At 41.1% G+C, this 27,363-nt stretch overlaps 2 protein-coding genes across 2 annotated transcripts in view; one reads left to right on the forward strand and one right to left on the reverse strand.

The window, feature by feature from the left end:
• The first annotated feature begins 12,649 nt into the window (after positions 1–12,649).
• Positions 12,650–27,363, forward strand: part of pde6c (phosphodiesterase 6C, cGMP-specific, cone, alpha prime) — a 28,325-nt gene continuing 13,611 nt past the window's right edge. The window contains exons 1-10 of the mRNA XM_041962146.1: positions 12,650–12,718; positions 13,188–13,414; positions 13,550–13,657; positions 14,531–14,686; positions 17,459–17,512; positions 17,828–17,972; positions 18,371–18,516; positions 18,898–19,091; positions 19,369–19,492; positions 19,726–19,797. Of these exons, the coding sequence (XP_041818080.1) occupies positions 13,226–13,414; positions 13,550–13,657; positions 14,531–14,686; positions 17,459–17,512; positions 17,828–17,972; positions 18,371–18,516; positions 18,898–19,091; positions 19,369–19,492; positions 19,726–19,797 (1,188 nt within the window). The 5' untranslated portion in view covers positions 12,650–12,718; positions 13,188–13,225. The remainder of the gene's footprint in view (positions 12,719–13,187; positions 13,415–13,549; positions 13,658–14,530; positions 14,687–17,458; positions 17,513–17,827; positions 17,973–18,370; positions 18,517–18,897; positions 19,092–19,368; positions 19,493–19,725; positions 19,798–27,363) is intronic.
• rbp4 (retinol binding protein 4, plasma) lies at positions 23,592–26,324 on the reverse strand. Its single transcript, XM_041962144.1, has 6 exons — positions 26,271–26,324; positions 25,881–25,983; positions 25,622–25,758; positions 25,392–25,498; positions 24,520–24,732; positions 23,592–24,205 (listed from the first exon to the last, which is right to left on the reverse strand). The coding sequence occupies exons 2-6, from the start codon at positions 25,980–25,982 to the stop codon at positions 24,186–24,188; spliced, it is 579 nt and encodes a 192-aa protein (XP_041818078.1). The 5' UTR covers position 25,983; positions 26,271–26,324; the 3' UTR covers positions 23,592–24,185.

Genomic DNA, 27,363 nt, shown 5'->3' on the forward strand with positions numbered 1-27,363 from the left:
TCCATGTACACGAATCCTTTACATTAAATTTCATGATTATTTCAGGAACAGATTTTTTTAAACATTTAATCACAATTTCCTTAACCTCAACCAAAGTCAATCATCTCGCTGAAATTTCTAGACAATTTCACAAACTGATTTTTTTTTAATAATATGTAAATATGTATGTAATATATGTAATATGTATATGTAAATACTGAAACCAGGATCTTTATCTAACTTTAACCAAATGCTTTTGTTGCCTAAACCAAACCACAGACAGAATGTGAACGCTGCATTCTGGTGTCACAGTCCTCCAATAGTAAGCAAAGAAAAGAAACTCTGTATTGTTATATTTTAAACTAAAGTTTTTTATTTAACATCTCAAACATTCTTTGTTGCATCCAGTCACATTTCTTCCTCTCTGCACTCATGGCTAGTTCCTGTTGTTTAGAAATCTAATGGACTCCATAACAGGTACCACAGGGGATTATTATTATCAGTATTATTACCGACTTTGAATACACCAAACATTACAAACTATTTTCTGCATTTAAGAGAAACAGCAAGATTATTGTGAGCCCTCAGTGTTTCATTTCAGTAACCGTGGCGGCAGTCACTCCCTTTCTTTCTCTCTCCGCCTTTCAAAACAAGGCAAGAAATATTAACAAGTTTGCTGAATGTAATCCAGTCCATCAATCTCAACAAATATCAGATTTTTGTATCCACAACAGAATTGCTCTCAGAAGCTCAGCCGCGTTAATCTCTCTGATGATCTTTTCCGTCCTGACAAGGTTCAGCATCGACAAATTGGAATTTAAAATTGATGCTGAAGGAGTGGAAAAGTCATGCTGATGAAGAACATGCCACTGGTGCCATGGGGTGGGAGTAGGCCCTGCCAGAGGGAGTGTTAATGATGAAAACCTTGCTCAGGATTGAATACTACTTTTTACAGGATCAGAGATAACACTGGCACATTGTGTAGTAAGACACATAGTGTAACAGCACGTTCGGTGGGAGAATGTAAAACTCTTCTGCTCTTCTGCCAAGCAACTCCTTAACCAGTCTGTTCACCTTTGCAGTGTTTCAAAGTATTTCACGTTTTCTGACAAATGTGTCAGGCTTTTCTCACAAAGGGGCTTGTGTGCTGTGCAGAGTATAATTAGACATTTAACCCACAGGAGACTTTCAAAGCTTCCCGAGTCATTCTCCATATAACCCGATTAGAGGAACCCAGGAAGAGGATTGTGCTGTTTAAATCAAAGACGTGGAGAGAGATTAAATGGTGTCAGAAATGTCCCAAAACTGTAGTGATTTAGCAAGAGATTAGATATTGTTGCTTTGTAGCTGCGATGGTGCTCCCCACAACTCGTATTTCTACTTATCATGGCCAATTAGGTACGTAATCAATGCAATCTCACCAAATGTTTGGTTCGGGACTAAGCTGGTGGAAAATGTTGGATTTGGGAAGAGAGAACTTGAAATATCCACTGATGAAGATGTTGGTGGGTAGACAGGGATTAATGTCTGCACGTGGAGACAGAAACAACACAGGTGTGTAACGTTGTTCCCGCAAACTAACAGTGTGTTCATGTGATAGAGACCATTCAGGTGAATGAGCCTTAAGGTTGAGAGCAGTACTGAAGCAATTAGCTGATTAATTCATGAGTCAATTGTCCAAAAAATGAATGGACTGCACATTTGATAGTCATTTGAGAAATTGAGCAAACAAAAATGCCAACCATTTGTGGATTCCAGCTGTGCAAATCGCTGCAAAGTTAATTGAATATCTTTGGGGTTTAGACTTTTGGTCGAACAACACAACACTGAAGGCGGTAAATTGGGCTCTGAGTGCTTGTAATAGGAATTTTTCACTTTTTTATGACTTCTCTGAAATAATCCTTCGTTGCAGCCCTTTTTGGGAGGTCGATGACTGAGTGGAAATAATAAAGGTGGCACCACTGACCCATTCTGCTTCAATGCACGTTACATAATAAGTATACAAGTAATAAAGCTTTTTAGGTTGGTTTGGCTTATAATATATTCATTACATACATCACATTTTTTCAGAAATAAAACAAAGTTCTTTGACATTTTCATTGTTGTGCCTAATCGTAAGAATATGCTTTAAGTAATTTAACTTTATGGCTTTTTTCTAGTCCCAAATGTGATTTACATATATTTTAAAAAAATTATAATAAAAACTGTGTTGTGTTTCTTTTTTTGTTTTGTTTTGTTTTTTTGGTTATTCATGTCTCTTTTGGCAATCCAGTAACTGCTGATCATTACAAGAGGCAGGTGCTCAGGCCAGCTGTTGGCAGATTGCTGTGGAAATGTGATGAAACATGATGAATGACTCTAAGTGATTCAAACAGTGTGGTTTCAGACTACATAATGTTACCCACAGCGCTAAAACTTATATCATGTGAGAAGTTCATGCAAAACCTTCTAACATTTTACCGTTGTTCCGATAGAACAGTGTAACACCGTCAGAGTTTTGCTGTCTGTCATTTCCAGTCGACACACTTGTTGAAACTATGTCAGGTTTTTTTTTTTTTTAAAGATTTGTTCTTTGTTATTGCAACAAAAAACTGGAATGAAACTCTGACGCCCACAGAGAACATTTCCCAAAGCCACCAGCTTTAATGGATGAGTTTAAATTCACTTCCACTACTGTGCCTCCTAAAAATTAAACATTCAGATGGAAGAACTATAACAAGCAATTTGAGGTTTCAGCCAAGAACACCTGAACAACACAATGAACTGAACTGAACATCAGAATTCAAGGAGTCCTGTTTCCTCTCACATCCAAGGCTCATTTTTTAAGCTTAAAGCTTGAGTTACAAACTGCACATGCCTAACTGTTTTCTTTAGTGCTTCAACCGGGCAGGATAACTGCTTTTAAATTCACATTTCCTGCGGCCACACACGTTCACGTAGCCATTTGGGTAAGACAACTAAATGAAGCTGACGGCGGGGATGCACAACCATAAACATTTAATCCTTGTGCAGTGAAATTTGAGTTTCAAAGTGTGTCAGCGTAGACCACTTCCATCATGTTTTAAACATGTCCTGTGCACTGAGAAGACTACCTCAGCCAGAGGAGGAAGAGTGGAGGAGGCACAGAAAGAGAAAGATTGAGTAAAATATGTTTTTGTTATTTCTTTCATGTCTAATCAGTGAGGCTGTCTGTCTATACTGAAGCACTTTAGACTAGCTGCAGGACTGACACGCTGGGGTGTGTTATTAATAGCTACTGTATGTGCTAGTTTTACAAATGCAACATTAAGCAGCTTCCCTCGCAGCTCATCCAAGTTTCATCAATAAGTGAGCAATAGGCTGCAGCTTTACACATCTGGTCTGGCGCATGCATAAGGAAATCATCCTCAATAGACTTTAGAACCCACGTTTAATTCAGTATTTTCACCAGGCTGAAGAAAACCAAGTACATATTCATGCTGATGTAGTTAAGGTGCTCTGCAGCTGTACATTCTTGGCAGCCGTCCAATTAGCAGTGGTAAGTCTGCACACACCGCCTCAAATGAAACTACAATTTAAAGGTAGGAAGATTTACTCCCATCACGAATTCAGCCGGCCTGGTGAACGATATGGAGAGATCAACTTACAACTAACTACGTATTAATTGCCATAATGGTGTGTAAGTGAGACATCAGGTAATTTACTGCCTGCCCCACAGCTTAATATCAGATCTAGTAAACATTACATTAGCCGCAATGAATCCACTTTCTGATATGATGTGACAGGGTGTGCAGAGTTTTTGCTGCTAAAGTTTCATTTTACTTTCACAATTTATTTAACATCAACAAAACATCTTAGTATCACTTCTGAGCTATTGAGTATTAGCTAACAAAGCCTACACATTGAGCATTAATTTGAACTGACTGTAAGCAAAGATGAAAATATAATGAAAATGGATTTGGAGGGTAAAATAGATATGAAGTAGTAAAAACATGTGCAAGGAAAATGTGAACGATGTAACATTCAGTTGACCTGCCGTGGCATGATGGGTGTTTTTGCGCCTTTCACGATGATCCTTCTTTGTTCTTTCATTTAATGAGATGTTTTGAGCACAGTCCAGCCTCAGAGAGCATCAAAATTGCTACTACCTCATTTGCATGACAGGTGTTGGTAATTGGGCCACAATGTTGCATGTGCAAAGTGGTTTGTGCCCTTCTCAGTCAAGGAGTGCAGTTTCTTCCCTGTCATTATGATTATGGCTGAATGGATGACCAGTATTCTTGCTGCACTGCTCAGAGCGGGAGAGGTTTGGCACAAGAGAGGGTTTAGAGACCTCGGTGATTGGAGGGAGGCAAAGACTCTCCACACATCACAGTCTGATGTAGATTACGTTCATTCTTTACACTAATGATGTCGACTGCTTAAGCTCTCTCTTGACTATGGCAAGAACCTTACAATAATCTTTCATCCTCTTAAGATGCGAAAAACTTTGCCTGAGAGACTTCCTAAGATAGATCACCATTCATATGACGTGAGATTATCTACCGCTGCTTTGCAAAGGAGAGAAACTGAAAGATTTCCGGGCAAGTTGTTAAAAAGAAGGAAATGGGAAATGAAGAAGCAACGAGGGGCCTTAGCCCACCTTTTATATGATGTAAGTTGACTCACCTCAAACAAAGAGATGAAAAGAGGTGTTAAATAAAGTGTGATGGAAAACCTTATGACTGTAATCTGTGTAGCAAAATGCTTTTCTCTCATTTTTGATCTTTGGTCTTTTGTCATATTTCAAGGTATTTAACTCCAATTTGTGTCAGTGAAGAGTCTGATCGTCTCTGCAAGGCTACAACAGTAAGAGCACATTTCTCTGTAGTAAGGACCAGCCAATTGTGCCAATGTAAACTCTTCTTTTCTGACTGCTGACAGGACTGTGGATCACAGATGCCATTCACTTGATTCTCAGCGATGAGTTTGCAGCTCATTAGACATGCTGCAGAACTGTACTGCAGTACAAAGCGTACGGTCCACTCTTACCATCTTACTTCACTCCTAGGCAAAACAACACAGGTGATTTGCCACTGCAGGCAACATAAATCAATGGTTCCCAATCCTTTTTATCTGATATACCCCAACAGAATTGGTTTTACACATTCTTGCTACTACTATGAATTACATGACATGGATATTGTTACAAGAATTTTCATGCAGTTGAAGTGTCAGTGTTTAGGTGGGCTTGGTCCAACGTACATTCATCCTAGCTACTACAATTTGGAGTGACAGAAGCTTAAGATTTCAACCACTGATCCATTACCTTCAGCTATATCCATTACTTTGGCTAACTACTGATTTATCTATTACTTTTAATTAACGACTACCATTCATCTGTTAAATCTACTTTTAGCTAACTACTGATTTATAAATGGCTAACTGTTGTTTTTTCATACCATTTATCCATTAGCTTACTTTTAGCGAAATATTTTTCCATTTATCCATGACGTTTGACCAACTTTTGATTTATCTATTACTTTTAATAAACTATTACCGTCATCCATTAAGCCTACTTTCAGCTAACTATTGATTCATCCATTACTTTAATATAGCTGTTTGTTAACCATTTATCCATTAGCCAGGTTTTAGCTATTTTTTTCCATTTATTCATTGCTGTTGGCCAACTATTGATTTATCTATTACTTTTAACTAACTATTACCATTCATCCATTAAGCCTACTTTCAGCTAACTATTGATTTATCCATTACTTTAAGCTAACTGTTTTTTTTAACATTTATGCATTAGCCAGAGTTTAGCTAACTTTCCATTTATCCATTAGCCAGCTTTTAGCTAATTCTTTTTTTCCATGTATCAATTACTTTTAGCAAGCTACTTCACCATTTATCACTTTCAGTTAACTGTTTTACCATTTAGGCCTACTTGACATGAGTAGCAATAAGCTTAAAGCCGTTGGTTACAGTAAAACATTTTGTTAGCGGCATCTTCTGGCACCGTTGTATAACAGTTAGGCTACAGTTTAACTGACGTTGTTACATCCAGCCTTTTGTCACACCTGTGATCAATGAAATATCAACCAGCAACTTTTGTCTACTCCCCAAAGCCCTTATTTAAACATTATCTTATCATAGCTGAGCCTTTTGGTGATTGCTATTTTGCAATTTGCAAACCAAACTAGTCACTAGCCTACACTAGCTGTCAGAAGCAAATGAGTATATGAAATCATGTAAATCCCAAATATAAAGTGACCATTGTGCAGATTTTAATGTAACAGATGTACATTTTTAGTTCTGTGTAGTGCTCAGACTCAGATTTGGACTTGAGACTGACTTCATTGTGATTCAGAGTTGGCTCACCCCTGCTGAAACAACAGGGTGCACACAGCACAAAAACACACACATGGGGACACAGTATAACTTGCTTTAATTCATTGTCATGCTGTTGAAAGTGTAATAAACTCTCCAACAGTGTGCGCTTGGTTTTTCTGTGGTAGAAAGCAGAGCAGTTCATTAGCCTTATCTCCGTTAAATTTGCCCATCATGGAACAGCATGGGGAAATCAAGCCTGGAATCCGTCTGAGTTGGGCTTGGCAGGATTTGGTTGTTCATTAATTACATTTTGTAATGAGTATTTTCTGTTGAACATGATTATTACACTGGTGGGATAATGGCTGTTTATTTTATGGCAACACAAAAATATCCATCCCAGTCCTTTCCTAATGTCATCAGGTTGGAACATTTAATCAAGCTTTCAGGGCTTTGAAAATAAGTTTTCTTTCTCCTTGAAACACAAGGGCCCAGGGAATATCTATTAGGCCGTTAATAGATTGCAAACTCACGGTCTGAGTCACATCTCAATCTCTGCAGCTTTCGCTCACTCTGCTTTCGTCCACTCTGGCTCGTTGTCGTGTACAGTGGGTCATAACATGCATGGCTGTGGCCGGTCCTGTGGAGAGTGAAGAGCAATAATTTATTCATCAGACCAAGAAGGATTGAAGTCGGACCAGTGAGGGCACGACAACATGAGGAGGTGTGGACGCACATGTTTCTCGGAGCCGGATAAACAAATGTCATACAGGCATGCACAGGGAGAAAAATACTAATCACTAATTAAAAGCAGTGATATAAGTGATTAAGTGAATTAATTTCGGTGGCTGAAGAAAAGCCTGTAGAATATCTCTGTGGTGTGAAAACTGTTTCGGCCCTGGCTGCACTCTGTTAGATGTTGGGACGAGCCGGTGGAAAGTCATCCAGGCATCAAGGGACAGAGTGATGGAGGGAAGAGAAAGGAAAAGGAGTGAGATGATTGGGTACAGAGAGAAAGCCAGTCTCCACCACACACAACTCCACGCATACACTTCCACAAGAGCGCTTTTATAATGCTTTGTTTGGTTAATATTCATTGGAGTGTTTAATTGTTTTGTATTGCATTTATAGCAGATCTTATGTTTAATAAGCCTTGAAAATGTTAACTAACTAATAGGATAATGAATGCATTAATTGAAGTAAATGAGTAGTGATGACCTGATTTGCTTGATTAATTCAATCCTTTGTTTACTGCTACTGCTCTGATTTGTGTTTTTTTGGGGTAACATTTTCCTTTTCATGTGTAGAAAACATTATTTGCCACATTAATTAAATGTTTAAATGTGCGCCAATGCCACCATCATTGTTGCATGTTTTTTCTCGTCATTAGTGACCCTACACGAACAATACCAACACCTGGCACAATGTAAAAATTAATAAAACACATCGTAGTCCAAAGTCTAACCAATCTGAAACGGCAGATTTGTCCCAGTTCCATGTCTTGTCTTCTAGTTACACAATTATTTCACAGGTTTAAGAGTCAAACAGTTGTTAGTGGCATTACAGCGATAAGATCTTTCAATCATAGAAGAAGTGTGTAAAACAAACAGGCAAAAAGCAGATTTTAGAATGTCATGATGTTTGTTTGTTGGGGTGTTTATGCTCTGCTTTGTGCCCTTCAGTGTGCAGCTGAAACCAAACTAGTTGAGATCTTAGGCTGTATAGTTTTTGGATTACTGAATTTTACATTCAGGTTTAATGCAAATAGCAAACTAGTGAGAAGAGCACAAACACAACATCCCAAAAAATCCTCTTGTGAAATAACAAGAAAGTGCTAGAAAACTGCAGAAAATTGTGCTCATGTGCAGAAAGAGGCTTTTTTCAGGACCTTTAGGGTTTGTTTCTAAGACAGAACGTTGTCAAACCTACAATCCATGCATGCCAAGATCACTCTAGTTAATATTTCTCAAACGCACCCAAAGCCAGTATGTCAGGTGCCTTCCCCATCAGGAAGCAGTATGAAGGCAGTGCCTGGTCAAGCTGAGAAACAATATATTAATAAACAAAAGAGAGATGTGAAGATGCTCAGTTGTGCTGACAGGAAAAGTCAGCGATGTGATGTGTTTGTGCAGCTGCAAAACTTAACACGCTTTTCCGTTTTGAGTCTGTGAAGGCAGACTGCTGATCAGCAGGTGGATTTCAGCAGCAAAATGAACTTGAAACAGTCAATAGAGTCTGTGAAGTCTTTACTTCCAGAACACCAGCCTGCCATCTCATTCTTTTACTCGTTAAAGCGTGAAAAAACATGGTTTTGTTTTTTGCTCAGACACGCTCGCGCTTGTCGCGCTGTCGGTGTGTGTCTACGGTGAGCACTAGCTCCGAGTGTTTGTAAACATCTGGAATTTTGTACGAATCGTGATGAAATATTGATGGGTGATGAATCTCACTTGGTTTTATGTTTCGCTGCTGTGATTGCTGCGGCACTGCTGCGGGTTTGCACAGGCTGAAATCTCTGTTTGGCAGTGTCTCATTAGTTGATTTTTTTCTGTTTAATATTTCCAAGTTGAAGTTGTTGGTCTGAGAAAGCTGATTTTCTGTTGCTTAGCTTAATCCTTTTCAGGGTCACGCGGCATTAACCTATCCCAGCATACAAGACTGGGGGAGATCATGCACAGAATAACTGTCTAGACTAATACTCACATTAATACCTATGAACAATTGTGAATCTCCAACCCACCTGACCCTTATGTGTTTTAAATATAGGAGGAAAATATAGCAAAGGAACACAGGAGAACGTGCAAGCTGCAGCCCAGTTTCATTAAAGTTTCATCTGACCTGATCTCGTCTACAACATAGATGATTTGGTTTATGTAGCATAGCACTCTGCAGGGCACAGAATCTCTTGCAGTGATAGATTGGGTGCCTTGCCGGTGCAGTGCAGTGCTAATGCAAGCCATGACAGAAGTGTGCCTCTCATAGGTGAGCGACCCAGCTCCAGGCAGTAGCAGCACAGCCTGGAGGTGATGCAGGGCAGCATGAGGTCTGCCGCAAAGTGCCGGAGCCGCTTTTGCTCTGCTGATGATGCCGACATGGCTCACCAGGAGACTGATCCATGAGCCAAGCGCTTCCCTGGCCGTGGCGAGAAAACCCCAGGGGCCAAGCCCAGAGTCTGGCAGCTCTGTGAATCAACAGATATTTTTAACGCCATACTGTCCAGATACATTATGGGCTTCCTATAGGTTTCATGCCTAATCTCAATTGGAGACATGTTAATTGTCATACTGTTATTTCCCTGCAGTGTTTTAATTAGCTGGCTGGACAAACCTGGTGGGAAGAGTTTTCCAGGTTTAGAATATGACAGCCGGCTCTGGAGCTTTGATGCTCCACATCGAGGAGTACTCGTCACGTCTTCTCCATCTCTCCGCTTCTCACCAGGGAGCAGCGTTAAAGATACCTTGCTTTGGAGGTACAATAACCAAATGCATCTTGGGATGGCATTTGCTCAAGCAGGTCATGACTGGCTCAACCATAGAACCATGAGAAGGCCTCATACTGATCCACGTTGAACACAGCCAGCCAGAATGACAATAATTAAATAGTTTTGTTTCGTTTTATAAATTTATTCATAAAATTAATTTTTGACTCACTTCCAAATGAAAAATAAAAGGTGTGGATCCATTAAAAACAAAGATAATGTTTGCCTTGATGAATAGATAGCTAGTGAAGGCCCTGCTACACATCCAGACAGTTGCAGGTGATAAAGAGGTACCTCTACGTTAAAGGAAGCAGCTTATGTTGTACATATTGTATACTCTGTAGCCTTTAGCTTTTGCCATACAGTTCACTCATACCTAAACTGACATATCACCACTGGAGAGTACCAAGGACAAGCCAGTATGACAAAGGCAGACCTTCATCTTAACAGACCTTCATCCTCATGTCGTTAACAGTGTGAATGGTCGCAGTTTGCTTAGGTTCTGGCACAGCAACTACTTGGCTAGTTCTAGAACTAGAGCTCGCCATTTAACAATAAACACGAATATGGGTCATAATAATGTACATGCAAAGCTGACCTATACAGCCATTTTCCTTGCAAGGATGGGTGCATTTATTCTGGGAAATTTGGGAAGTGTGGTGCATATAATTCAAATTCAAAGCGTATTTGAGCAACTTGAATCCAACTTTCACTTTTCATATGAATTATAGTTCTGAATGTAATAATGTTTTGGACTACACACTACACACAGTTAACATTTGTTAACCACTATTATTTTCCACCAAGGCCACTGGCAGGAACACTATTGACTACAAGCAGTTCTCAGCTGACGCACATCAAATAAGTATGTTCTGCCTCTTTGCCAGTTTTACAGATTGAAGAGACTTTGTTCCTGTGCTGAAGCTCTTGAGGCAAGGTCAGAAGAACTTACAAACACGTTTCCAACAAAGGATTACTTTGGTACAATGGATTGATTGTGTTTACCTCAAAGTATGAGAGAGGGCTAGAGGAAGTGTAATGCATCCAGAAAGTCAATAAAATTAAATAAAAATCATTCATGTGTATTTACCTGTAGTTTTCACCTTTGACAGATCAAATCCTATCCATAATATTGAAATACTGGCATATTTTGCCCTCTTATGAAAACAAGGATGGTATTTTCAACTCCACTTTCTTTGTGAAACAAAACCTTGAAGGGCTTTTTAGATTTGGCAGATTTACATAGGTCCGCTACAGTCCATAAAATCCCAGTGAAAGCATATTTTCAGCATAAAGGAACTGAAAAATTGCATTCAGGACTGGCATCTGGTTGGAAATGCATTACTAGTGGAGTTATTTATATGCTTAAATGCGCCTGTGGCTGAATCTAGTCTATGTGATGAAAAACAAGGCAACAACTCAAAATTTGGATCCCAGAACAGAAAGTGCACAAGAGAAGACAAGTCCAACTTCACTTGCAGTGGAACATTTTCCAGAACAGAAACACACATTTTCCAGGTGGAAAGTAAATTCCCAAAGGTGAGGTGGCAATCTGGGTTTACTGCGAAAAGATCGGTGCACATACATTCAGCAATAATAATAAGGAATTAAACAGAGATAGTTAAGATCTACTACTGATTTATTGGACAAGTCTTACAGGAAATGTACAAAGACCATGCTATTGCAGGATAAAATATCATACCAGTAAGAACTGCAAAGTATGGCACCTGACATGCTAAGCACACGGGTCATTACTGTGCTGGACAAACCTATGAGGAGTCATGGAGTCAGGGCCATGTCCTGAGTTGTTTCTGTTGTTTACAATTTGTTTAGAAAAGGAGCAGTCATTGGTTTCTCAACTGTACGAAATAATGATGCCTGAGCTCCGATTCTGTATTCAGCTTTATTCAAATAAGAGCCCAGCGTAGCTCATGCAAAGTGTTTACAGCCTAAAATGCATCATAATTAGCCTGCATTATCCTACCATTATCTGTCTCTCCGAAAAAAAAGCACACCTCAGTCTCAATACTCTTTCCTCCACACTACTGAGTCTCTTACCCTCTGCGTTTCTAGGCCTTACACACCTGGAAGACAAACTATGATTTATGCAGGCTGCACACACGCACAGCGAGTTTCTAAAATACACTGCTACTGGAATCTTTGTGGAGTGTACACTTTCACATGGTGTGCCACTATTACAAAAGGAGTGCAGCTCAATAGAAAGTCAGTTGAATCCAGAAAACGTGCTTGATGTACTCACAGTTGTACCTGTGGTGTACTCAACATTTTCTTAATATGCATTTCAGTTGCAGACATACATATTGTAAATGAGTCCATGTTAGCCAATTTCCTGTTGTAGTCCCTGCAGTATAACCTCAGCTCCAATCTCTTATGATGACCCATGATAATAGGTTGCAGTGTTTGCTATAATCAAAGACCACACAGGAAATATGCTTGCATTAAAGTAGTTTCCTGGCAGCGCAATTTCGAGAGAAAAATTGGCTTTCAACCTGATGTGTCTGTAAACGTTGCATACTAGGAAAGAAAGACACACGTCAAACCAGTTTGGGTGGGCAATCCAGCTCTCCTTCGTGTATTCGCTTCATCCAGTGCAATGGACAGTCCGGCGTAAGAGCTCGGTAAGTCGTCGAAGACCGGAAAGAGCTGAAAAAGTACATTTCATTCTCATTTCATTGTAAAAACTAGAGTAAGTAACATGGGATAGAATACAAATATAGCATGTTTAATTTCCTGTGCAAATAACGTTAAAAAATGCTATATTTTCTGCACCGCACCGCTTCACATGTTTCGAGACACCCCGGATTGTGTAAACACACGAACCCCAGCGCACGTTAAGGATGTGACGTCAACGCGCTGCAATTCAAACTTCAGGAAACGAAAGCGTTTGGCTAGAAAACGGTCTTGTTGTTGCGAGCAGGTTTTAGTTTGAAGGGATATCTTCACCTTGTTTTATCCGTAAGTGAAAATATTCTGTCTTTATCTGTTAGTAACCTTTGTTTTCACAACATGTAGTATCGGAGACAGCCTTCAATTATTGCAATGTAACGTTCGTTTACTAAAACTAAGCTAAAAACAGGTGCAAGGGTGGATGTAACGTTCAGTAACTGTCAGTTTTCTGAACGAGCTATATTTGTAATAATATTCATTTTGAATAAGTGTTAAATTACCTCGAAAAACTAGGATAAATGACGCTAAAAAAAGTAAAATTGTAAGTTCATTTACAATGACTGGAAAGACAAATGTGTTTATTTTTTCATCAGTTATTGAGCAGCAAGCCTGTATGCCAATATTTTTGTATTTCTTTTGGGATGTTTCATAAGGGTTTATTGTTTTTAACTTTAACCCTCAATTTGATCATTTATTGTCCAAATGAACTCAACCAAATTGAAACCCACAGTCCGTGAAATGTCCTCTTTCCCCACAGAGGTCCAGTGTTACTTCATCAACGCTGACACAGCAGCCATGACATCAAAAGGTGCTAAGGAGACCATCGTCACCAGGTTGGGTTTCAAATCCGGCAGCTCTTCCTCCAAGGCTGAGGCAGAGCTGGAGAAAGTGAGGAAGGAGAACGCTCACCTCAGGAGAAAGATTGATGAACTGGCCAAACGGCACATCAAACCACCCGACTCGGACAAAAGCAAGCTGCTGGAGGTAAAGGAGGTCCTTGTTTTTGTTGGGTGCGTTCAGGATTTTCAGGGTTGACTTCAGAATCTCCTGCATGTCTGTCTTTTGCCCGTGTATTTATTTTTTGCATTTGACTGTGGCATCTTATGCTGATCATTTCAGAGGATTCTTTCCCTCGAGACGCTGCGAGAGAGAAACAATCAGCAGCTGCTTGTTAAAGAGCAGGAACTAGAAACACTGAGACAGCAGCTGACAGCTCGAGGAGGAGAGGTATGAACACATGACACATCTCTGCGGAAATCAAGCTAGAAGGCCTCCGTAAACATGTACACACCAAAATACAGATTTGGACACCCTGAGGCTGGAGTTTTCTGTCCAGGGTGTGGAGCTGTACCTACAGCTGTGTCCTTTGGAGAGTGCTCGTCAACTTGTGAACATTTGCTGCACTTGTGGCATTGTATTGGTGGCATATGCATTTCAGACAACTGTCAGAAGAGGAAAAAAATGATACTAGAATTTCTCTGAGCTGCCACAAACACAGTTGGGGGGAAATAGCTTCTATCCCATTTTGACAGCAGCTCAGCTAAGTGACGTTTCGACAGCCAGGAAAAGCTGCATACTAACACATTGTGTGTATGCTGTTCGCTTGATATTTATAAACCAGCTGTCCTGCACTGTAGTGGGTCTGTGTGTGTATTAGCATTCGTGCCCTTTTGCTCTTTATGACACTGCTGGTGAAGCTGGTGCTATCTCTTTGAGGTTCTTATCCTTGTGAAATCGCTCTTTCTGTTGTTGCAGAAATAATTTTCTAATTCAAGCTAGTCATGGCGGCATCAGGCTAAAATTTGGAAATGGCATGCTGCTAAATGGAACATCAGCTATTTGACATTGTGAATGCGTAATTCGATTTAATCACACTTGCCTCTTCCTCATTAACGTTCATCAACAAAAGAGCTAAAACCGGAGCTGCTCAGTGGGCAATGCCAGCCAACCATGTAATGTCATTTGTGGTGAAGCAGACAATTGCTCTGAGAGGAGCAAATGTCCTCGGCAAACTGTCTCTGCATAAACAAAGGTTAAAAATAAATATATAAATAAATCGGGGGTTGCATACTCGCGCATACAACACTACATGCATTTCAGGTGGTGGCCTCGCTGCAGGCCCAGCTGGAGCAGCGGAGGAAGGAGGCTGAGCAGAGAGACACGTTGTTCCGGAGCTTGTCACAGGAGACGGAGAACCTGAAAAACCAGCTGGTCACTGTTTCTACCCGGTGTCAGTCCCTGGAAGCACAGGTGGTGGTAGGTTGACCAACATACAGCCTCTACGCCTGTCTACATGCTCTCATCAGTCAGAAAATTTGCCACCGCCATTTAAGTTTGTCCCGTCTTCCGCACAACAAATTTATCTGGTCGGGAGTCTGTCTTGTAATAATGTAGTTGGCTTTAAAATGTCTCTAACTAGCAGCTCGAGCTGGTGCAGGTCATGTAAAGTATTAACGCTGTGACTTTGATGATTAAAGTGCTAATTTAGTAACCTATGTTTATTTATTGATGACTAGCCCTAGGGTAGTGTTAATATTGTTCCCTCTGGCTATTAGTAACAAAAATGTGGAGAAATGGGAAGAAATGGATGTGAATTAGAATTCCTGGGGACAAAGTTACTTTGTAGTCAGAAATCACTGATGAACAAAGATAGTTGAGTGGTTTTATCTTTTTTTTTCCCCCTCTGACAGCATATTTTTCCCTCCTGGCCCATGATTAAATCCTGCAAAAGCTTTGTGTCATCTGCCTCCCGTTCTGATATCTTCCATCTCCGAGATTTTTTTCTCATTTATCTATAGTGCTGATGCAGTAGTCATATTTTTGATGAGTTCTAATATTTTTGACCAAACAAATTCCATTTTTGTGATTCATTGACTTGAGCTCCAGTAACGCTAAAGTCTGTCCAACAGAAATGTGTTTTAAGGGAAAAGCAAATGTATAACTTGCTGAAAATTGGTGTGGCATTTTCTTCTGCTCCTCTTGGCACCTGTAGCTAGTGCACCAAAGATTTATATCCTCCAGTTCAAGAGGTTTAAATTGCATTTCAACTCTGTGATTCCACTGCATGAGAGGAGGCTTGTTTGGAAATGCTGATGCAGTAATTCCTCTGTCCACTCGGTGGCACTGTGTGACCTCTGATCGTTTTCCTCAGCTGCTTATGTACCTTCTCAGTTTGTTGCCATGAAAGGTGCCAGCAATACATGGCTAAAATTATAACATGGTAAATGTAAACACAGACATCACTTACAGTAATTTTGTGAAAGATAAGCTTTGTCAGAGATACACTTGTATAATTAACATCATTGTCAAAGTCATCAGTGCAAGCCTTTGCCTTTGGTAAAGCCGTGGTTGCCACTCAGTTCCCTCGCAGTTGTAGGCTCACATTCTTTACCAAAAGGCAGCACTGATTCCCGGTCAGCCCTTTGATGATTTGAGCTCAGCAGGCCCTCGCTACACTCACTAGAGAGCGGTCATCAGGATTCTCCTTGGCTTCTGGAGAGGCTGAGGTGGCAAAATCACAAGTGAGGGCTCAAGCAGTTCAAATGGCTGAGGACTCAGAGGGAGGCCTGGTTCAAAGTAATTCAAACTCACTTCCAAGAAGAAAACAAGCCACCTCATTTTTCTGATTTTCAGACAGTTTTTCCAGGAGCTCTGCCTCAGTATAATGGCTCCTGGTTTTCTGCTATCTCAGACTTCAATAGCTGGTAGGGTGAAGGCATCTCCCTGCATCAACCAACATTAAGCATAAAACATGTCTTTTTAATCTTTAAAGACGTGTTTCTTGAAAAAAAACCTTAGTTGCTGCACCAAAGCTATTATTATTATAATAAATATTGTAATTGATGTTTCGAAAGAACAAAAGCTACACATACAGGTTTTTTTTTTTTTTTTAAAGGTTCGCCTGTATTTGTTCCTCATAAAGGTCACAACAAAGCTGGAAATACTGTCTTTGAATCTTAGTGTTCTCAGGTTGTTTGTGTAAATCCTGCTTTGGTTTTGAAGTCACTGGGTTTTAAACTCAAGGTTGGAAAGTATGTAAGAATGTATATAAATGAATAGGAATACTTGATATTTGTAGGCATACAGTCCTCTTTGAGATCAGTGTCTTTCATCTGCCGCTGAAAGTGGATTTCCTCACCTGTATGTCTTGGAAGGAAATCTTCCAGGAATGCGCTCCACTTTCAAAGCCGTTGGCTTAGCTCCTTTCGCATTAGAAATAATCTGACCAACAGACCACTGACTCACCCTTTCCCCTGCTCCTGACTTCACAAAAGCTATTAGCAGGCTTAGCTTATGGGACATATGTTTAAGTCCATCTGGAAAAAGTTGATGAGCTCACGATGCTTCTCTGGTAGAGGAAGCGATCACTGAGTCTTAGCGCCAAGATGATCATTTCCTTGTCTGCTGTTGTGCTTAGACTTTGGTTGGGATCAGACACGTAGACCTCGGGCTCAGGTCACAGAATTATGAGATGACTTACAGTCTTCTAAGGATGGATGTCGAGGAACTGGCCTAGTGTGCTGGGTCCTGTGGCCATGTCTCTGAAGAAGCAGTGCATAGATTGATCACTTGCTCCGGTGCTTTTTCTCGCATAATTAAGACGAATCAGCAAGCCTGTCAGTGATTTTTAAGCCTGTGGCAGCCTACAGTTTTTAGTGTCTGTTGAGAGTTTGCCCAGCAAACAGACACAAATAACAACATGAGCATGAAGTTCTTCAAAAGGACGAGGTCCATCATTCTCTCTTAGAATAACTGAATGTATCATAGATTAATGTCACACAAGTCCCACATTGCATTGTGGACAACAGTCATGTTTAAAGTCAAGTCTGTGACAGCACTGTGTATAGAATAATTATGTACAAAAAAAACAGAGCGTGCATTTTTCATTATTAGGATTTGCTAATTCAGTCCAGTCTGTTTAATTTAAAGACCAGTGTGACTGATTTTGTGAAAGCTAGATCAGATAGAAGTGTTGATTCCAACACCGTTGGGTTTATTTCAAAAATAAATGTTTTTCTCTCTCGACAGAGTGGACAGGTACCTCCTGCAGACTTGGCTTTGGTACAAGATCAGCTGAGAGACGTGAGTCCAGTCAGTGATTTACTGTGTGTGTTTCTGTGTGACTGTTTGTAATTTCAGTACATGCTGCCATGTGTACCATAGCTTTGCAACTGAATTATTTCGCCTCTCTGCCTTGTATTTGAATTCATTCCATTACACTCCAAAATATCTAGGGCCTATTTATATGTCAGTATCAAAAAGTACAATCAACACTCACAGTAGGTGTTTTGGATAGATATTTTGCATGGTTGAAAGCAATGTTTGTTTTCTATACGCTTAGTCTTTTGTGTCCAGAATACAGTATGTCAGTGTCGGGCTTGTGCTTCTCACCACCAGGCTCTTGAGAAGAACCAGCAGTGGCTGACCTACGACCAGCAGAGAGAGGCCTACGTCCACTCCGTCCTTGCCCGCACGCTGGAGCTGGAGCAGCAGCTGGCTCAGGCGAAGCAGCAGCAAACCAAACATGAAGCCACTCCGGATGGTGAGAAGTACACGCAGTGTTGAAGTAATTCAAAGGAGCTTACCAAACACTCGTGTTTGTGCTCCGCTATACACAGTATTCAATGTGGAAAGGGGAATGTAGGAAAAAATAAGCAGTGATTCAAATATTAGTATTTTAATCACACATTAAACACTGAAAATGCAACAGGCTTTGAGCTGGAAAAGGAGATGAGATGATTAGAAAGGTAATAATCCTGGAATTAAAGATATTAGCAACAGCAGCAGTACTGAGGACTGTTCAGCTTTGATAATTAAATGGTGAAACCTTCCATAAATCTTCTGCATAGACAATGCTTAGTACCTGAAATTTAACATTTTAATTGCAGTGAGCTTCTCAGATTAACTTCTTGATTTGCTCACTGACACCTCTTATCTCAGCTCCTGCCATCCCAGCAGCTCCAGAAAAGGATGTTCAAGTGAAGAGCCACTACGAGCAGTTGATGTTGGGGTTACAGAAAGATCTGGAGAGCCAGAAAGATCAAGTCACCAGAGCCAAGCAGGAGCTCAGTGTGCAGAGGGAACAGGTAAATGCTACAGGCTTTCAGTTAATTGCTATTTGATCACTTAGACTAAGTTAATTTCCAGGTCTAAAGATTCCTGCTCCTGTCTAATAAATAAAAAATGATTGACTCCCTAATTAATTCTTGTTCTTCTTTTTGTTACTTGTGCTGCTCATATTCCTGAGACACCTTGCAGTCTCCTTATCAAACTATGTGCAAATTAATTGACATTCACTCCTTTCAAACGTTTATTAGCGCTGCATGCAACTGGACCGACCCTGTAAAATTCCTCCCTTGGATTCAGGCACTTTTCTAATTAATTTGCAGGATGATCAGAGAAAAGTAACTGACAAAAAGCACACACCGTTCTGAAGTTTGCCATTTTTTTTTTCTGCGGCTCCGCAGTCCTTGAACGCTCAGGCCGAGCTGCAGTCTCAGAGGGAGCAGGTCGCCAGGCTCCAGGAGGAGATGTCGGCACTGCGGAGGAGCTATGAGGACAAGTGCGGCGAGCTGTCGTCCTTTCTGAGGAAGTACAAAGAGAGGAGCAACGAGCTGGAGGAGGCCAAGATGCAGCTGCAGGCCGAGCGACTCAGCAACAGGTAGAGCGAGTCCGCTCTCGTTGTAGAGATCGAACAGAGGCTCTCAGATCAACACAGGTTATCTTTAAATCTGACTGTTGCAAAGAAAAACAGGCGTGTGGCTGGAAAAGGTCAGACCGCAGATTGATTGGGACACAACACAAGCCAAAAAATAACAATGTTTCATTGACCTTGGCTGACAAACCCTTTAAAGAATGCGCTCACAGTAACAGCAGGTGATCTGTTTCAAACAAGCAGCATAAGTAAGCAGGATTATTCTGAATATTTCTGCATCCAGGCATGAGGTGTGCGAGGAGAGGAAGGTGTCGTCTGAGCGGACAGACAGGATGAGGGCGGAACTGGAGAGCATGGACATCAGGTTGGAGGAGGAGAGGAAAAGATCTGCTGAACTTCTACTGCAGGTAATACTCGCATTCGCTGCCGTGTCTCCTGCACTTGTTCATCCCTGATGTCAAAGCACTCACGATGCACGAAAGGACGCCTGCATTTAAAGGACTGTAAATACAATCCATTAACGTTTATATTTTTCTTGATAAAATGCAGCAGCCAAGAGAATAAAGATCTCATCCCTCATATTTGACTTTAAAAAGATGTAATTGCTGAATTTTGTTTGACTGGTTATTTGGCTTCACAGGTAAATATGCTGCAGAAGTCTCTCCTGAGCCAAAATGACGACCAGAGGAGAATGGCAGCTCTGGAGCAACAGGTAACACCGTGAATGTGTTTTAATGAAAAAATGGTCCAGCCAGCAAGTTAACATGAGAACATCTGTATCATCCCAACCAGCAGTGTTTTGTTTTTGCATTGTGTGAAGTGAGGATTCAAAGCAGACAGTGAGATCGCCCCGTTATGAGTGGAAAATCCATCAGTTATGTAGCATGTAGCACGTAGAGTGGTAACTACTCCAAGTGACTGTTATTTCTTAAAAGTAGTGAAATCCATACTAATCCCAGGTGTGCATTTTAAGTACAGTGAGTTCTTGGCTCGCTCCCCCTCATATATTTCTCCCCCGCCTAAGATCCAGCTCTCTGCCAAGGACTTTGAGAATGAAAAGATTGATCGTCAGAGCATGCAGCACCAGTTACATAAGGTGCTGAAGGAGCTCCGCAAGGCCCGAGATCAGATTGCTAAACTGGAGTCTGCTGTGAGTGTTGCTGCACGCCATAACCACGTGTTCATTGTCACAGTGTTTCAATAGTATTTGCAGGTAAATATAAAATGCTTAGAGGGATATTGTGTGTTTTCAGAAGCAGCCAAACACCCGTTTCTCAGAGCCCAGCTCCTACAACAACCTGGAGTTTGAGCGTCTCACCATCAACGACCCTCACGCTCCCACATCTCCCTCGAAAGCCGCCAACCTCCTGGATGAGAGTTTCCTGGAGTGCCCAAAGTGCCGGGCGCCGTATCCCACCAGCCGCCACAGGGAGCTCCTGGCACACATCGACTACTGCTTTGCCTGAGCTAGAGGAGAGTGTAGATCAGTGGTTCCTGGGTGTCGGGGACCCCTCTGCACCCACGCAGGCAGCACGATAACAAAGCAGAAAAAGAAGCATTTATGCTAGGCTTCTAAATTGTTTTTAAATAGAAATGGGAGGGAAAGAAATCACTGTTTGGTTAATCTGGTCATATTGATAAGCAGCTTGGGATGGAGGGAACATCCGAAAGCCACGACCAGGCGTCTTTAGACCATTCGCTACGTTCCACTTTGAAAAACAACACTGGCTCCACAAGCACAGCACTCTCCTGTGAGCGTCAGCGGTGAGTGAAAGATATTTTTAAACTCATCTGGAAGGCGACCAACCCGCTCTCTGTTTTTAATTTCCAAAAGCTGATGAAAGCTGCAAATTGGCTGAGACCTCATGCAAGGTGATCAGTTTGAAATACTACTCCTGCTGTCATAATGATCACTGGATGCAAATTTCTGATACATTCAAAAAGCATGAAAGTTTGTGCAATTTCCACAAACATCGTTTAATCACCGCAACGGGCTGCAGTGAATCGTCGTTTTGGCTTCACTCCAAGAGATATTCAATAGTTCTTTTTGCCTCAGACTGGATTAAGATCCAAACAGCTAGACTTCTTAGTAAATACACAAGTAGAATTTTGTTTTTATAAAAAATAGGAATCAAGGGACGTTCTTAAAATGCTGCATATTTCGTGTCTAAATCACCTGAAAACTATTTAAAAGTCTTTCACGTTAAACAAGTTTGATTATATTTAAAAGCGCACCACCAGGCCAAAGATTGATCTGATCATTTATTGGAAAAGAACTGCCGTATTCCTTCCATCTGTTTATTTCTGATGTCTTCCTGCTTCTTTTTTTTTAAGCACAGTCGTGTTTTTCCTGTTGTGAAGCTCTTAGAGAATTCTGTTATATTTTTGTGTGCATTTTTGCTGAAATTATTTATTCTTGGGTTGTTTTTCTTTTATAAGTGAGCTACTGTCTTTGCAATGAAAGCTTTTATTTTCCTTCAGTAAATGTAAGCGATGATAATTATGTATTACTGTACTATTTTAGTGGTCTTTGTTGCATCATCATGGGAGGTACCTTTTATTGTGTTTTTGTATAAACGTTTACAACCTGCCTCATATGTTCCACACTGTTCCTCCACTCCTTGTTTCAGTGATTAATACCTTTTTGTGTAACATTTTCGTCAGCGGGTGTAATACTGAAGGCATATTTGTTTTGCTCTTACCTCTAAGCAGCAATGGTCATTTGCTGTCTTGACAGTATTGAGGTGAAGGACAAATTAGTCGGGAAAAATATTTCTATGCTCCAGTTTTTTTGTGTTCTCGACTACGCTCATAGTGGTGATTTTAGACAAAACACCTAATTATCCTGCCATGTTTTGCCTATTATATTCTTAAACTTTGTCTTTCATTACAAAGTGTGGCAGTGTTCCTCTGTCTGTAGTGCTACAAACAGTTGGACAAACATGCCACTGTAACCATGACCAAGATCTTCCTCTAACCTTAACCACATAGCTTGATTTGCCTAAACTTAACCAGACCTTACACACTTCCTCCTGGGGCTTAATCGGTCACATGGTGCCAGGTTGTCCGTGTATTCTTCCTTGTTGGAGTGAAGCTCGCTCCCATCTCCACCTTGACTTTTCAAGCCTGCAGCCCTGTGAGGCTGGAATGAGATTGCATGACTTAATTCCTTGTACTAAACTATTTAAGGCAGGGGATTAGTGAAGGTCCTCTTCGTAGGGGAAAGGGGTTAAGGTGCCTTTATTCCTGCAGCCTTGGCAATGTGACTAGATAGACTTAAGACTGACAGACACTGCTATGCTGCCATCTTTTAGGTGTTTTAACATATGTGTCTGTTAAAAGTGCGAACAGAGGATCACGTTGTTTTGACCGACTTGTGTCCATTTTGCTGTGTGTTTTTTTTTTTTTAAAGCTCTCCTTGTTTTATTCTAATCATGTGCTCCAAAGTTGTTTTTCCGTGCACTGTACTGTACAAAATGTGCAATAAAGATGTAAATCTCCTTCCAACGCAACAGTGATTTGTCTGCTTTTTGCACCGCGTCTGTGTATTTCCAGACCAATGGTGTTTTGAACTTTTCCTCAATTACTAAACAGACTAAAATAAAGATTGTTAAATTGGTGGAAAATCAGTTTGGACCCAGACTTTTAGTGTGAGTTAATATAGTGTGGCCAAATGCATAATTAAAGAATAAAGCTGTCATGGCACGTCTGATCCACAGTGGAAAAGTGATGGCTGAGATACATGCTGATGTTGAGCTTGGTGTGTCTTGGTTTGTGTTAACTGTACTGAACAGATTAAGCATCAGTGTATTCCATTTACTGTACATAAACTAAACTATGAGTCAGCTGATTTCAGCCTAATCTACGAAGTAACCAGGTGTTTGTTTAGAAAACATTTAGTTAATCTTTAGAGCCCCTTGAGGTTCATTAGATGCGATACTTAAGGATCAGCTATGAAAAATACAACAGTCTACAGCCGGCGCTGTGGTGCTTTGATCTGAATGCTCATCAGTCAGCCTGCAAACATGCTGTTTAGCAGGTATATTTTTTACCGTGTTCATTATCTTCTTTGGTGTGCTAACGTTTGCTACTTAGGCCTAAACGTAAAGTGCAGCTGACGCTCATTAGCGATGGATGGATTTAAATTTTGACGTGATAACAGCACGACATCAGAGTTAACACATCAACTGATTACAATTCATCCTGAGGCGGATGTGAATGTATGCACCAGATTTCTTGGCAGTCTGTTCGGTGGTTGTTGAGACATTTTATGCAAAAGCACAACCCCATGGTCACACCAGAGAAAAGGATCACCAGGGTCATTAGGATACTGATCATCCAGGAACCATGGATGTTTACTTGCACGCTGATAAATGATGTGTGCATATACTTGGATTTTTATGTATTTTGATTGACTGAATCCAAAGGCAGACAACATGAATTCATCATTCGCAATCCAGGAATACAAATAAATATTTCAAGGCAATCAAAAATTGAACGAGCCAGCACGATATGAATGTTTTATTTCAAAAACTGGATCAAGAAGTATACATCATACAATCAAGAGACGACCACACTAATATGTCTGTATAACACATGACTTTGTATGTGTGTATTAAGGTTTCTTAACAGTATCTGCTTTTGTGCTGCGAGACACTGTAAGTCCTTCAGTGTAAAAGCAAAGCCAGTGGCTTGTGAACCTGTTTTTGTTTTAGTAAACATGGTGGTTATACTCCAGAGCTGCAACAATGCTGAGAGTTCAGCTTCACTTACAACAGATTTTCATAACTGATTACTTGTCAACGTTTTTGGTGATCTAATACTGGAACCAGAGAGCAGAATCTCCGTTACTAATGAGCAAATTTAAGCGAACGAACCAGCATCAACAATCATCCTTCCTTTCTATTTACAGTATAGTCATGCAGATTGTCACAGTTTATAGTTCGCCATTTTTTGGTGTATTTTTGAGGAGGAATGGACTACTTTCTCAGTTCACATAGACAAAGTCAGTGGAGGAGAGAGGACTCTGGTGGGATTCAGTCCAAGACCAGCAGAGGGGCGAACAGTCCTTCAAAAAGAAGCTTTCTGAGAGTCGACAGATCAGCTGCTATCACAGAAGCCTGCAGAGGAAAGAAGACAAAATGTGTTGCTTAATACAAAACACCACATGAGCATGAAGACACAAACAAAAACCTATTTTAATATCTTGAAAATAGGATAAAAGTACAACAGCTGTAATAATAGTGGTCACAGTAAGGGTTTATTTCCGAATAATGTCCATCTTATCAGTTCGTCAAGTCAGACAGAGATCACGAGGACTTACACAAGTTTGTTCAGTCAATCATTCACTCGGCATCTCACCTCATCGAACGACGCCGACTCACAAAAGGCATTGATCAATAAATCACTGCATAAACACGTGAGCTCGACTCACCATTGTGTGCAACGCGTCTGTATTTGCCCAGAAGGCAGAGGTCCAGCTTCTTCTGGTTGACGATGCGCTGGTCCTCCGGCCTCAGACCGGTCGGGTAACGGGAGAATATGAAGGAGTAGCTGTCCAGGCAGGTGCCGTCCTCGTTTACCAATCTGCAGGAGTAGTGGATGGCGTAGTTATCGTAGTCGGTGTCGATGACCCAGTGCTCATCATCTGAGAGAGGGGAGGGTGTGAGGGTTCAGACAATGCACTTTTACTTTGATGCTTTGTTTTGTTCACAAGATAAATGCTACTATTTCAGTTCAAATCGAGGTAAAATCCCCTTTAACAGAATAGATTTTACTCTCCTCAAGCAACAGCAGGGATTTGTGAACTCGTCTTTCGTAGACACGTGCAGACGTACACAAAAACGTGACCGGGCCGAGTCGCATGATATCCCACCATCTCTGACTGGTGACAGACTTCAGGCTTAGAAAACATGTGATTATCTCTCTTTCACACTGATCGTTTTCTGTTTAAAATGGACTTGAACACTCTGTCGACCATTTATACAAACATGATGCTGGGAGTTACAAAGGAGTCCCTTGGGAGTATCATCAAGTCAACAGCTGACGCGATAATATGGGTAATAGTAGAGTTAAAAACACAGCAGTCTGGGTCGAGGTGACAGAGAACCAAGCTGCAGCTGATGATTAAATTAAATCAACAGTTGTCTGAAGGTCAGAATAACATCAGTGCCTCCGGCTGACGAGGTGCCCGGTCGTACAGTCATTGCCTTGAATTTGTCGTTGTGCCCAGAAACCAACAAATTCCAGTCAGAATATTCAGCTTAGGTCCTCTTAATGTTCACGTGGACATGCTCCACCACTCACCTCCAGTCTGCAGGTAGGCTGCAGCTCCCCAGTACTTCATCCTGAACTTGGCAGGGTCAGCGGATTCCTGAAAGGTGGCCAACATGTCGGCGCACATTTCCCAATTGCTGGAGGTCAAAGAGGGAGGAGGACGTTACGAAAGACACGAGAAAAAATGGAGGCGATACAGAGGAGGGAAAGTGTGCTGGTTTCAGCGTGGTTAACACTTCAGAGTGAAGAGGAGAACTCACTTGAGGATGATGACTCTGCCCTTAGCAGTGGCAGTCATCTTGCCGTCTTCTGCAACAATAAACTGGGCAATGATGTTGTCAATTAAGAACAAACCCTCTGGGTCCTTCTTTGCTACGGCATACCACGTCCCTGCATACTATAAGAAAGAAATCCACCTGTGAGGCCACTTCACACCAGTGTTTTTCACTAAAAATTAAAACACAGAATACTCCAATGTGATAACAGAACTCAGAAAATCTTGTTATACTTCCAACTCACCCTGGTCCTGTCAAAGTTCTGCATGACCTGGATGTTGGCCACCTGGCAGTCCTGCGCCCAGGACAAAGCCAGGAGACAGAGGGCCACAACGTACCGCAGCATTCTGCCTCAGAGGGAAGGAAACGGACAGAAACAGAGAAAAGTGGTCAGGAGGGACAGTTTGAGAGAAGGAGGCACATCGGGGGACTCGATCATCAGCCACAATTCCAGCACATTTCCAGTCAAGTCCTCAAGTGAAGTGTAGTAAAATTCCACAAAATGTTTCCCTATGTGCTACAAACACTTTGAATAAAGGAATCAATACAGTTTAAAGAAAAATATTTGAAAGAAAAAGGACAACAGCACCAATCATTCACTTAGTAAAAACACAACTCCACTGTTGATGCATACCTGGTTACCCAAATGTGGACAGCTCACAGAGATCCTCTGCTCTCCTGTCAGGTTGTGGGCTTATATACAGCTGGCGAGTGTTGCACAATGACTTCTGGAGACCTGACCCTCCCCTGCTCTCCCCATTTCTAGCTTGCCTTCCATTGGACAAACATTTACATAACTGCAGGCCCCATCCTATTGATTTGTCAGTTCTGCACATTCGGCCCGCCGCCCCTCCGTGCCCCCTCCCCAAAAAATGTGCTTTCCTGTCAGAGCTGTCGAGGAGCTCTTGGTCTTATGAAAGCAACCACCAGCAAAGCCAAGAGAAGAGGACCATCTGGAATGAGCCATACATGTGCATGTGTAGATACAAACACACATTTCGGCAGGAAGTTACAGCTTGAGTGTTGCAAATCTGAGTGGAGTACTTTTGCGTGCTTGGCCTGAGCTCCTTTTTTGGTGCAGAAAAAGCTGGATTGCACTAGACTCATGTTTCAGCCCAATATCCTCTCTTAATACTAGAATATACTAAAATAAAATATGCTAAATAAAGTTTGCACGCTTCCCGGCACAGTCCGTATTATTGCATCGGCTGTTGACGTGATTATGCTGTCAAGAGACTCCCTTGTAACTACCAGCGCTGTGTTTGTATGAACAACAGTCAGGGTGCTCAAGTCCACTCACAACAGAAACTAATCAATGTGAAAGGGAGATAATCATAACTTTCATCTCAGTGCAAAGTCTCAAGTTCCACTCAATGATGATGTGATCTAATCAATGAAATCTATCCCAGCCTTTCAGATCGTCAATCAGGGATTCATTCGTGATAGTGTTTCTAGCACTGGAGGAAGGTAAGCACCGATGTTACCACTGAGCTAAAGCTGAACCTCTTTCTTTCCTATTTAAAAAAAACATGCTGTTTTCCCAAACGCCAGAGGCAAACTGCTTGTGTCAGTTTTATTTTGCTGTTGCAATGAACATCACTCACAGCACAAGCAAGTTAGGAGAACTACCTAAACTACTCTCCAACACAAGTCTACGTTTCATCTGACTTAAAGTTACTGTGGCAGAATGTTATAAATGGATGCTGTTGTTTTGCACTGAGATCATG

Source organism: Chelmon rostratus, chromosome 21, assembly GCF_017976325.1.
Source record: "Chelmon rostratus isolate fCheRos1 chromosome 21, fCheRos1.pri, whole genome shotgun sequence".
In the NCBI taxonomy this organism is placed as follows: domain Eukaryota; kingdom Metazoa; phylum Chordata; class Actinopteri; order Chaetodontiformes; family Chaetodontidae; genus Chelmon; species Chelmon rostratus.

Excerpts from the sequence above, each read along its gene's own strand:
- rbp4 (XM_041962144.1), bottom strand. The coding sequence starts at position 25,982 with ATGCTGCGGTACGTTGTGGCCCTCTGTCTCCTGGCTTTGTCCTGGGCG. Across the intron at positions 25,759-25,880 it reads AGAACTTTGACAGGACCAGG|TATGCAGGGACGTGGTATGC; the intron begins GTGAGTTGGAAG and ends TCTTTCTTATAG. Across the intron at positions 25,499-25,621 it reads GGCAGAGTCATCATCCTCAA|CAATTGGGAAATGTGCGCCG; the intron begins GTGAGTTCTCCT and ends TTTGACCTCCAG.